The sequence below is a fragment of the Phaseolus vulgaris genome, chromosome 9 (assembly GCF_051622355.1).
Source record: "Phaseolus vulgaris cultivar YP4 chromosome 9, ASM5162235v1, whole genome shotgun sequence".
Lineage (NCBI taxonomy): Eukaryota > Viridiplantae > Streptophyta > Magnoliopsida > Fabales > Fabaceae > Phaseolus > Phaseolus vulgaris.
Window position 1 is genome coordinate 20079533 of NC_143506.1, and position 12405 is coordinate 20091937.

The window sequence follows — 12405 nt, forward strand, 5'->3', positions numbered from 1 at the left end:
TCACAACAAGAAATTCACAAACACAATTAGTTACCTACATGTCCTTGCAAAAATGATAAAAAAAAATAACACTATCATAACAAATGTAATTAATTAACTTATTAAGGTGAAAAAAAAAATATTAAACCAAAGACTATTACATTCGAAGTATGTACCAAACAATACGTGCCAAAAAAAAGTAACAACATTTTGAAGAAAACAATGAAATATTCAAAGCATATGAAGCTTCTTTAGCACACTCACACAAATTATACATAAAAACCATACAACACAACTCTTAAGGGTACCCATGTGTTACCTTGTGTATAAATAGCTACTCTATCAACACATCAGTTTTATATAAGAATCTTTTCTCTTCTCTCTCTCGTCATAATAACATGGTATCACGAGCTAGAAAGTTTTTTTTTTCTTTCATGGCTTCCCTTCTTCTTCTTCTTCTACACCATCATCTTCGTCTACCTAGGTTCTCTCCACCAAGAGCTCCTCCTCCGTCTCTCTACATCACCTTACTACTCTTATTCCGCTCAAACTGGATGACAAAAATTGTCTGTTGTGGAAACAACAGGTCTTGCCACTGTTGATGGGTTGTTGCTTTCTTCGTTTCTTGACGAAACTAACATTCATCTGCACTGCTTTCTGTTGCCGATAACACTCTCAGTCCCAATCTTTCCTTCATCTCTTACAAGCAACAAGATAATTTGTTGGTTGCATGGTTTCTGGCGTCCATGATCACTCCGATTTTAACCCAAATGGTGAGTCTTACCTTTGCAGCACAAATTTGACAGACGTTACACACGTATTTTTCTTCTCATACTCGGGTTCAAATCAAGAAATTGAAACTTCTTTTAAAGAATCCAAATAATTCTAAAAATAGAATTACACATAATATTTTACTATTCTTAGAGAAAAATTATAGACTCACCTTAAATAATAAAATTAATATTTTTAAAATAATATTTACAATTCACTCCATACTTAATAACTACATAAATTAATCTACTTTTATAGAAATTTCTCTAACAACATTTCAATAACCTAAAAGTACTATCGTTCTTTTATATATCTCTAAAACTTTTGAAAGTTAAGCTGTGAGAATAAATTGTAATAATTTATTTGATAATATTTTTTTTAACTATGTTATTGATACAAATTATTTACTGATTTCGTCATTAGTTAAAAATTGAAATTTTTTGTTAGGAAGTCCAATGATGGTTTTCTTTTGATAATACAAACATCTTCACATCCAAAAAAGTTTAAATAAATATTTGTGAACTATTTGTTTTTTTTTCTCCTATAAAATGAATAACTTATTTTGAAAGATAAATTAAACAGTTTTAGTTTTTAATAAACATTCAACAATCAAGTTATTGTTGCAAAATAGGTAATGAATATGAAATTGCATGATACAAGATATTTCTATTTAACTTATTCAAATTGTTCAAATATTCACAGTAATAGTGTTATTGAAATTGATAAAAAAACAACTATATAATCAATAGAATAAATTTGAAGAGTTCAAAAAGAGAACACAATTACTGGAGATGGCAGACACTCGTTTTATTTTTATTTTTTAAAATTAAATATATTTTCGTCTGTTTATTATAATTTAAAGTTGATTTTTATTTTTAGTTTAAATACGTATAATAAAAAACATTATTGAAGTTATTTAATAGTTTTTTTTTTCTTTTTTATCTATCATTTTAAAATTTCAAAATAATATATTTTTTCTTAATTATATCCTTAATTTAATTTATACGGAGAGAAAAAAAAATGCAATGACATATAAACATAAATCGAAATAAGAAAACTGAACACAATATCTAACTCACATAAAATTCATTAAAAATAGAAAAATTAATAATATTTATCTTTAGATAAAAAAAACTCCAAAGAAGTATTATAAGCAACTGAATATATTTATGAAAATTATTTAATAGGATAGGAACGTTTTTATTACATGTATTACTCGAGTTATTTTATATGTAATATTTATTAACCTTATTAACTTTACAGTCTTTTTATACTTGTGTTTGACCCATATTGAATTATAATGTTATTTTCATCTTAAAAGTATTTTTTCTACATTCTTCCCATTATTGTTTGAAATATTCTTATTAATAACTAGTACCCAGTCTCCTTTCATTTTATTATTTTCATTTAAAACAAATTATTACATCATCATATTTATTTAAAATAAATCTGCATTTTTGTTTGATGGTTGGAACATGATAGGATGAGATAAAACATTATAAGAATATAATAAAATAAGAAAATAAATAAACATCAATGTTGTCCAATATTTTATTTAATTTTAAAAAATGTGATAAAAGTAATTTAACAAAAAGGGAGAAATAGTTTTTGGTGAATATTAAGAAATTGAAAGGGTGGTAAGAAAATAAGCGAAAGACGAAAGATTTGTGTTGTTGTGAGGATGCTTGAGCCGAGGGTTATCCTCAATTTCTGTTGTGTTTTGTCACAAACACTCGTTGTTCTCACTTCTTCTTCTTCGTCTTCATCTTCTTCAACAACGCCGCACTTCAATTGCCACCTCGACGCTTTCAAGAATCATCCCTATGTTCTTCCTATCCATCTATGTAACCGCTTTCTCTTTTCTCTCTCTCATTCTCAATTGCCTTTTATTCTCTCTCACTCCTGTTTTGTCCCCCGATTTTTGCAGCAAGAACAAGAACAAATTTCTGTTTCCAGCCTCAATGTCTCTTGTTCGCCACATCTTCTTCAACTCTGTTTAATTTGGAAAAGAAGTTGGCATTGGATGCTTCTTCTGATCCAAACACGTCTTGGCCCTATGTCACAGCTGTTGCCCCTCCCACGCAGGTTACACTTCTACAACCATCTTTTTTATATTAAAACTCAATAGCTAATCAATTTTACCTAGACTTTGTATTGGGAATCTCGTAATTTTACCCTATGTCTGGTTGGTAATAGCAATGTTCAAGTGCAGGTTACCACAGCGTGCTCAACTTCTATTCTTTAGGGTTGCATAAATATTTATCATCATTTCGTTACTATAATTGAATTTTTACTTCCAATGAAGGTTAGTTGGTTTAAGGCAATTGAGGCAGTCCCCAAAGAACTCCAGTCACACAAGGCTCCCCATTTTTTTTTATATTTTAAAAAAAAGTTATTTATTGCCAACTTGTATAATTAGGTAATCAATTTTGTGTGATATGATATATTGTTTGTTGTTAATTCCTTCAGTAATATTATGTAATGTAGATGTTGCTGTATATCATTAAAAGGTCGTACCACTCAAGTTATGAGGAAAATGATTTTGTTAATAGGGGTACCGTTATGTGTTTCCTTGATTGTGAACTGGTTTATTGAGTTGCAGTTTAGAGTAAAAAAAGTAGTGTCATTCATTGTAAATTTTGTAACTCTTCTGTTTGTTTTCTGTGTAAGAAATATAATTTCTCTGATTGTGTGTGGACGTAGGTCACATTAGCCAAATCATGTACTTCTTTTGCTTTTTGTGTTTTTTGTTTTGTCCTCATCTTTTGCCATAACAGTTGTGTTATATACATAACATATCAATATATTGCTTCTATTGAAAGATGTTTTGATTTTTTTTAGAATATTTAACTCTTTGATTTTCATTTGAAATACAGCGATTTAAAACTTTGCATGATGATGACTTGCTAAAATATTGTATCAATCTTGAAAATATTTGAAGTTTTGGTGAACCTTTTGACATTGATGGTCTTGATCTACTTTTAGAATGGAAAGTATTGTTAGAAGTGCTAACAAAATAAAGTTGTTCAAAATTAAAATTGCTTAAATTGTATTTGAGATAAACTAATTGTAAGATAGCTCAAATGGGCTAGCCATATTATTTATAAGTAAAATATCCAAATTCTTCTATTATAAACCTTTGGTTTATAATTTTGTTGCTTAGAAAGAGCTTGAAAAATAAAATATGATTAATGAGTTGCATTAGATTATGCCTCAGACATAAATTTTGCCCTAGACTCAAGAATTCCAAGAATTCCCAGAATTCCTAGAGATAGCCATGTGAAGGATGATAGGTAAGATTCAATTGCCTTTCCCATGATAAAAAATGGTCTTGGGGCTGGTTGGCCTTCATTCATTCTCTGATTTTGTAATAGGACAACTTTATCCCCTATTCCCAAACTTTCTTCCTTCCGAAATAGTAAATATAGTTCCTTGATCTCTCTTAGACGCTATATTCATCCTGTTTCCATTGTCAACCAATACATAAGTAGGAACTATTATAGTTTCCCATTTGGCTTCTTTTAAACTTTCTTCTCTACCTTTTATTTTGCAAATTTCAATAGTGCTTGTACTTTTTGTTTTTGGATCAATTACTTTTGGGTTTTATAGCTTTTGTCCATGAAAAAAAAATTAGACATGTCAAACTTACCCAGGAACTAAACATATTTATGCCTTTAAGCAGGCAAACTTTAAATCAACCTTATCTACGGAATTGCTTCTTATAATGAAGAGGCTGTAATAGCTACTGCTGCATCTGAAGCCCTTGCTCTTGCTAAAGAAGCTGTGAAGGTTGCAAAGGATGTTGCTTTACTAGTAAAAAAGAAGCCCCAAGCAGAAGCAGAGTATAGATCCCATGTTTCTTTCAAATCTGATGATTTGTTTCTCAAATGGTTTCAACATATGGATGTGGTAGGTTGTGTAGCAGGGGAATCCATGGGTGCTGGAGCAGAAATGATGGAAGGTGTTGACCTAAGCCCCAGCGAAGAGGAATCTTATGTAGAACCTTCCCATGAGGAACTTGAGAGCCTGCAGGAACAGCTTTCCAAATTCCAACAGTATAGCTGTAAGATCAAGGCGCCAACCAGAAAGAAAAGCTAAGAGTCAGAGCAGCAGAGAAGGCTTCCACAAATGTTGCATCTTTTAAGCCTGGCTCCTCCAGAAGAAGAAAGCGTGTTTCCATGCAAGAAGTAGATTATTCAGATCCACTTCGTTACTTAAGAACAACAACCACTACTTCTAGGCTTCTCACCTCAACTGAAGAAATCAAGTTGTCAGAAGGAATACAGGTGGAATTTGTGTGTTAGTGACGTTATTAGTATTTTAGGGCCACGTGGTGTAGAATCATCCATGCACTTAACTCCCTTGATTGTTGATATGCTCCTGAATCAGCTAATAATCAGTATAAAAGCTTCACAGTGTATGCTGATCTTGTGATTTTGTGAAATCAATATTTGTCATTCTTCATTTGAGACAATCCTCATTTATCTGGCTTGTTATTTCCAGCACCACTTACCACAACACTTAGTCTTTTGCTTCAAAAGATACCATTTAAATATATTTTCTCTGAGCTGGCTGCTTCAATGTTTCTTCCTATTTTATCCTACGTGTGCTTAAAATGGAAACTCATAAATTTAAATTTCCACCTCATTATGATCATTATGTTTTCCTAGAGTTGTATATAAAAGAGTAATTTCTCACATTTACTTGACATTATCTTACACTTTTTTCGTAATTATGGGCTGAGAGGGCTGTACATTATTCACACACCTTTATTATATACTTAAGTATGGAGTTTTTATGTTTTTTGGTTGGGAGGATGCTCTTCAAGATTCTTCTTACTGGTTGGTTGGACATTCTTAGGGTTGAGAATCATCCAGAAAGGAAAAAGAGTGTTACAAGGAAGTCAGCAAATTATTCATTTAACCATTTCAACTCAGCTTGTTCAGATGTATTAATCATAAAAGATTTTTAGTTCAGGACCATCTGGAATGGGAACGTTACAAGTTAGCAAATGTTAATTTAATCACAGTGAATCAGGAGATTATATAATTTAGGTGATTTTAATACTTGAGGTTGTAAAGCCAGCATAGTTTTTTTCTGATTAATGTGTATAATTTTACTATTTTGCTTTTATTGTCTAATAGTTCATTTGCCCATTCTTCTGCCAATACAATTCAGGACCTTCTAAAGCTTGAAAGACTCCAGGACGATCTTGTAGAAAGATGTGGTGGTCTGCGCACATTTGCTCAATGGGCTGCAGTGGCAGGGGTAGACCAGAAGACACTTAGGAAATGTTTAAGTCATGGTAGATTTTGCAAAGACAAAATGATTAAAAACAATATAAGATTTGTCATATCAATTGCAAAGAGTTATCAGGGATCTGGGATGAATTTGCAAGATCTTGTCCAGGTACATTCTCACCTGTTTGATTTTTGCTTAAATAATTAGTGATGGTGGAAAACATGGCAGCTGTAACTGTTCCAGTAATAAATTGTTTTAGTATTTGTCATTGGTTTACAGGAAGGATGTCGAGGCCTTGTAAAAGGCTCAAATTCTCCACCTATGCTCATTGGTGGATTAAACAGGCTGTTCGGAAATCACTTTCTGATCAGTCAAGAACTATTCGCTTGCCAGTGAGTATTATGTGAAAAATCACAAGCTAAAATTTGTTAGGAGTTGAAATTACTCTAATGTTTATAAGGGACTTTATGATTGTAATACTTTTGTTTTGAGAGTTCTACATGGTGGAGGCGACTTACAGAGTGAAGGAGGCAAGAAAACAACTGTACAGTGAAAATGGAAGACAGCCTGATGATGAAGAAGTTGCTGAAGCAGCTGGGTTGTCTATGAAGAGGCTTACTGCTGTATTTTTTACTCCAAAAGCTCCCAGATATCTGGAACAGAAGATTGGAATCAACCAAAATCTTAAACCTTCAGTCTGTCCTAATCTTGTTCAAATTTGCGCTTAAGAAAAAAAAAAAACTCTTTTCTTTCATATGATGTTTATTTTGGTGAAACTTGTGTATTTTTTTTTGCCAGGAAATAATTTCTGATCCTGATGCCGAAACAACTGAAGAACAGCTCCTTAAGCAATTCATGAAGAAGGACCTGCAAGAGGCACTGGACAGTCTTACTTCAAGGGAGAGACAGGTGGTAAGATGGAGATTTGGCATGGATGATGGAAGGACGAAGACCCTGCAAGAGATCGGGGAGATGATGGGTGTGAGCAGGGAGAGAATTAGGCTAATTGAGTCAAGTGCTTTTAAGAAGCTTAAGAACAAGAAGAGAACCAAACATTTCCAGCAGTATTTGGTTCCATAACCCTACCAAATATTGATGTTAAACCGCTGTATTAATTTGTCTTCATGTGCACATGCTAGGCTCATAAGTTGTTTTTTCGTAATTTGGTTTTCTTTAAGCTTTGCACGAAGATTTTTTTTTTATCATAGGATACTGTGTCACTCAGTTGTTAATATGAACTTAAATTCTTAATAAATGTCCAAAGTTGTCTCTCCATAAATATGTTGTTTAATATGCTTGAATGTCTTATTTTAGAATTGCCTAATGTTAAGTGAATGGTTTTCTTCAATTGATAACATTGTTTATTGTGTATGTTAATATGCATCTATGATATAAAATGATGGGGAAATTAATGAGGTTGTCACACGCAGGATACAAATGCGATGGCTATAATGGAGAAAGGGATAAAAAGTTATTTGTGATTGTAAATTAGTTGCTGTGCTCAAAGTTGAATTTTATTGTATTGCTACACGTCTAACTATACTCTATGGTAGTGATTGTTAGGCTTTAAAGGGACAGCAGCAGAAAAATTTTGGGAGTTGCAAAAGGGATATTTTTAAGGTGGATGTGTGGTGGTCACATAAGAAAGGACAAGATACAAAAGGGTTCTATACAAGGAGATATTGGTGTGATATTGATTGAGGAAACGACAATCGTCGTTTAAGATGGTTTGGTAATGTACAAAGAAGGTCAATGGAGACATCAGTGAAGACATTGCATGGTTTTTAATCCCATGAATAGGGGGCGAGTCAAAGAGAGAGACCAAGGACATTGGAGAATTTTTTCAAGAGGAATTTTAAGATGAATAATTTCTTTGAGAGTTTGTCCTTATTTGGAATAACCAAAGTCCCTCATTGACCAGGGACAAAGTCAAAATACAATATATAAGTGTGAGTAATCCTCATCTTACAAGTTGGTTTTGTAAGGTTGAGTTAGGTCTAAGTCCACTTTATAAGAGTCATTAACCTAGTTTAATGGTGTTGTCTAATTCATGAAAGCCAAACTTGTCCTAGTAGAACAAAAAATTTGTTGTTGGATGGGAGGTAAGGAGTGAGACTAGGAGGTGAAATTTGTGATTTAAAACCTTACATGGATGGATGACTTCAAGGGGTAAAGTTTCCCTCTTGAATTAGCGGGGTTGGCAGGAAGATGTAATTCCTCTACACTTGTAAGTCTTCCTCTTTTCATTACTTAAACATCTAAACAAGGCAAGTTACCCTCCACACTTCTCTTTATCTACACCCTCCATCTAAAAGCTTAATACAGAGCTGTTGGAGATCCCACATCGACTAGAGATTAGGACATTTCATTGTATATAAGTGGGTGCAAACCTCACCTCATGAGCCGGTTTTATAGGGTTGAGTTAGGCTTAAAGTCCACTTTGTAATATGGTATCAGAGCCATTTCGAGCCTATCCTAGCGAGTATTTGTTGGCCTTATCAGGCCACCCGCTATCGGGTCGCTGTCGGACCACCCATAATATATAGTCCCACGCACGAGTTGGCAGTCTCGGTGTGAGGGGGTGTGTTGGAGATCCCACATCGACTAGAGATTAGGACATTTCATTGTATATAAGTGGGAGTCCACTTTGTAATAAGAGCTTATAAGTTGTATTTTATAATTTGGACGAGATATTTTTTCAGCCTACTACCAGTTATATGGGCATTCTGTGTAGATTATATATATTTTATACCTCTTTTATGGTGATTTTACCCTCCACAAACCTCCTTTTTTCTTTCTCTAAGTATAAAGCTAAGTTCATATTTTTACTTCATCAAATTCTACTGTATTGTGGGGAATCTTTACTCAGAAATTTGCATGATAGGTAATTCTCTGAATTACTGTCCATTTTTGTCTTCCGAATTCAACCCATATCACTCCAAATCCAGACCAGCAATCAGATTTATTTTCTTCCAAATCTTACTTCCAGATTCTCACTTCATCTAGTAATTCTTTCCTTCCAAGACCAGCCAACTTGAAAATCAGTTGCTCTTATGGGTTAATTCTTTTGTTCTGATTGCTGTTCTAAACTGACTAAATTAAACTATACCAAGTATTTATTTAAAATTCAAATATGTATAACAGCTTTTTCTCCTTATCATTGTGTCATATGCAAATTGAGTCATGAAAGTGCTTCTTATTTGTTTCTACACTGCTTTCTCAGGACTTCCCCTTCATCAGAAGTTACTATGTGTTAATTCTAGAAGTTTTGTAATCAATAAATAGAGATACTGGAAGGCTTTGACGTCATTCTCAATTTAGTACTGTTTGGTGGATGTGGTTTGCAGAAATTCTAATTTTTTTTGGTCAAATGTTGCTTCTTGAGTTCATTTGGAGTCAAGTAGTTCACTTAACTTGTGGTATTTTAATGAAGGTCTTTTCTTTGGTAGATATAAACTGAGATTTTTGCGTTGTGTTACATGTATAATGTACTAAGTGTTTTTTGTTCTTATTTTGTTTAGTTTTGAGGTTTCCTTATCCTGTTGCATTTCTATCTTCCCCTTCTTTCATAATAGTTCTCTGTTTATATAAATAAATGAAGGAATTATGAATAAAGAATTATTACGGGCTTAATGTGTATGCCATGAGGTTAATCTCTTAAAGAACTTAAAAATAAATGGGTTTTTTAACAAGGGCTTGGATATTATGAGGTGTTTAAATCGACATCGAGTTGTGTGGCTGCTCGATGGACTTTTTTACTGCTTCATTCTCTCCCTTTTGACATTTTTTGGGAGGGTTTTCCAAGTGTTTGGTTGCTTTGCTTGTTATTTACTATGAGAGCTAGTTGCTAGTGTGTCCAAAAGAGCATCCTACAAAGTGGCGAACAAAAGGTTGAGTGAAATCTTGTGGAATGTTAGTAGAATACGATGTCTGATGGGATATTTAAGTCTTTGGTTCTCCCTTGACAGCTAGCTAAGGGAGAGTTTCCCAAGTGCTGGTGATCTGGTTTTATGGTCTGGTTAGAAAATTTAACATCTATAATTGGGTTTGTCTTCAAATGATTCATTGCAATGTTTATACTGTGTTGTGCTGACATGTATTTTTCAGGTCAATGAAGACGGCATTGATTTAGTTTGTAGGATGCTGTTGGCCTTCATCCTGATATTTTGAACCTTTCAAATTTACAGTTATTGAAAAATTGCTTCAATGTTGTTTTAATGCCAAAAACAGACAGCTATGTCTGTATATGTATGATAGGATGTCTGTTTTTGCCCATACCTGTTTCTTATATTTTTTTCCTACTTCTGTTCGTGATTTTAAAACCAAGTGGCCATTAGTGTGTTGACTAGATGAGATTGATGGACATGCTTCCAACAACTCAATGATCTTTAATTCGAAACACGAAAACTTGATTGTCTCGACTCTCTATCTCTGGGGCTCTGTAGCAATATACAACATTTTTTCTGAATTTGCTTCAGGTGATAATGTTAATACAAACTTCTCTCCTTAGTTCAGTTGAAGCTGGTCTATGTTATGTATCTGATTATGGGAAAGATGTTCTTTGTGACCGGATGCCTAGTGGTGAAACTTGGCAGGTGTGTCTCAAATGCAATAGGTACCCTCTTGACTGGCGTAGAAAAGCTGAACCAGTGGAGGAAAATAAAAGTCATGCTGATGATCCTTACTGCTCAAGCTTTGGTCAGACATCAACTGCTAGTATAATGTGTTCGATATGAATATTGATTAGGACAAGGTCTTATAGCTCAGTGTATTCTTATCATAAATTACACAAAACAAAATATCATGTTAAATCATTTATTTTGATCACTGCAGATATTATCATCTTTCATTGAATCTTATCCGTTTCCCCTATTTCCTTGCTGCAGGAGCTTGAAACAGATCAAGTATTGAAGCAACTGAAGTATGTGGAAGTGGTATGCAAACTGCATAACTTTTATTGTTGTATTTTATGTCAAAGGAATATTTGGTGATTGATTGACAGTTTGCGTTTCTTGGTTTATACTTCTGTTTTGTGTGCTAATTAAATTAGGGTTAATAATTTAACGAGACTTGAATTGGTTTGATTAGTAAGGGACAAGGACAAAGGCAAAGGCTTTTAAAATGCATCCTAGTAAAAGAAGTTATAGAAATATTGAATATAGACTATTTGTTGGCCAATCATCCTCTTATGGCCCTCATGGCAGTCATATACCTCTCGTCATTCCATGGAAGTTTTTGTTTACATGCTGAAACACAGTCCATATCATTTTTGCTTTTCAATTTCCCCCCTCCCATACTACTATATTGCATTTGCTTACGAAAGTTTACCTACTTACATGCTCATACAGCTACGACCACGAGTTGCTGCTAAACGGAAAAAATCAGATTGCACATAAAATAAGGATTGAAGTCTGGTTAGAGAGCTGGATATTTTTGTTCTTGTACATACTATGCTATGCTCCACTATTCCCCCATACAAACCCAATTTTTAGATGTTCCATGCTCATGCCTTCCACTGTTATTCTATTTTTAAGGCATGACATGATGATAGTGGCTTTCCAATATAATATTTCCATTTTTTTTTCTTTTCTTTTTTCCTTACATGTGTATGTATTGCGGGTAGCAGAAACAGTGCAATGGACCATCATAAGTTGGGTGTAATTTCGCCCATCTGAGGGACTCCATATCCGAGTGATGCTCAATTTAATTTTTCATGCCATCTTGGTTTGTCATTTTGGAAGTAAGAATTTAGATTTATGTACTCAAAAAAATTTCCTATTTTGCGTTTAACTCCTAAGGAAATCTGACAACCACCCGATGAAACGTGGCAGGCAGAATATGCAAAAAAAAGTATAAACTCCTATCTGGTTTGATCAGCTCGACAGTTTCCCAGTCCTCCATGCATATGCTTACTCAAATTATTCTCTTTCAATGAGACTGCAGAAAACCACTTTCCCCACTAAAACATATCTATTATAAAATAACAAAATAAGCAGCATTATTTCCCTCTTCTTCCTGCAAGTTATCAGAAAATAATAAGCCTAATTTCTAATGCACCTAAACACTCTCAGATTTGACAAAATGTTCTTAAAGACACAGTACCTGAAATATAAAGCAAAAGATCTTCAAGTCAATAATTTGAAGATTTTAAATTTGTCAAGTTTTATGGTTAGGTTAACCAAAAAACGATGAAGTTTGTGATTTGGACAATCCCTTCTATTTGTTGTTTCCCTGACAAATTTTTTGTAGTCTAGTTTGATGAAAATTGATGGGTAAAGGTATTGGATACACAATTTTCATGGTAGAAAGTTGACCTGTCCGCAATTCATTCATATCTCTATTCTCTACTCTCTTAAATCCATCAAATCAAACCATCTTTCCTCTTAAAAGAGTACACAACTGACTTTACTAATT

At 33.4% G+C, this 12405-nt stretch overlaps 2 protein-coding genes across 3 annotated transcripts; both read left to right on the forward strand.

Annotated features, from left to right (window-relative positions):
• Positions 1-2379: 2379 nt before the first annotated feature.
• Positions 2380-7270, forward strand: SIG2 (RNApolymerase sigma subunit 2). The gene is given in 11 exon segments (XM_068625577.2): positions 2380-2594; positions 2678-2835; positions 4433-4469; positions 4472-4791; positions 4793-4851; positions 4853-5036; positions 5929-6159; positions 6271-6295; positions 6298-6383; positions 6486-6686; positions 6790-7270. Coding segments are annotated over 11 exon segments (1746 nt in total). The 5' UTR covers positions 2380-2431; the 3' UTR covers positions 7072-7270.
• Positions 7271-7390: 120 nt separating this feature from the next.
• Positions 7391-11710, forward strand: LOC137821132 (uncharacterized). 2 transcript variants are annotated; one of them, XM_068625580.2, is made up of 5 exons: positions 7391-8218; positions 10329-10469; positions 10571-10689; positions 10878-10925; positions 11340-11710. In XM_068625580.2, the coding sequence occupies exons 2-5, from the start codon at positions 10373-10375 to the stop codon at positions 11385-11387; spliced, it is 312 nt and encodes a 103-aa protein (XP_068481681.1). In that variant the 5' UTR covers positions 7391-8218; positions 10329-10372; the 3' UTR covers positions 11388-11710. The 2 variants fall into 2 exon arrangements, with proteins under 2 accessions (XP_068481681.1, XP_068481680.1); XM_068625579.2 differs by having other exon boundaries at positions 7391-10469.
• Positions 11711-12405: the final 695 nt, after the last annotated feature.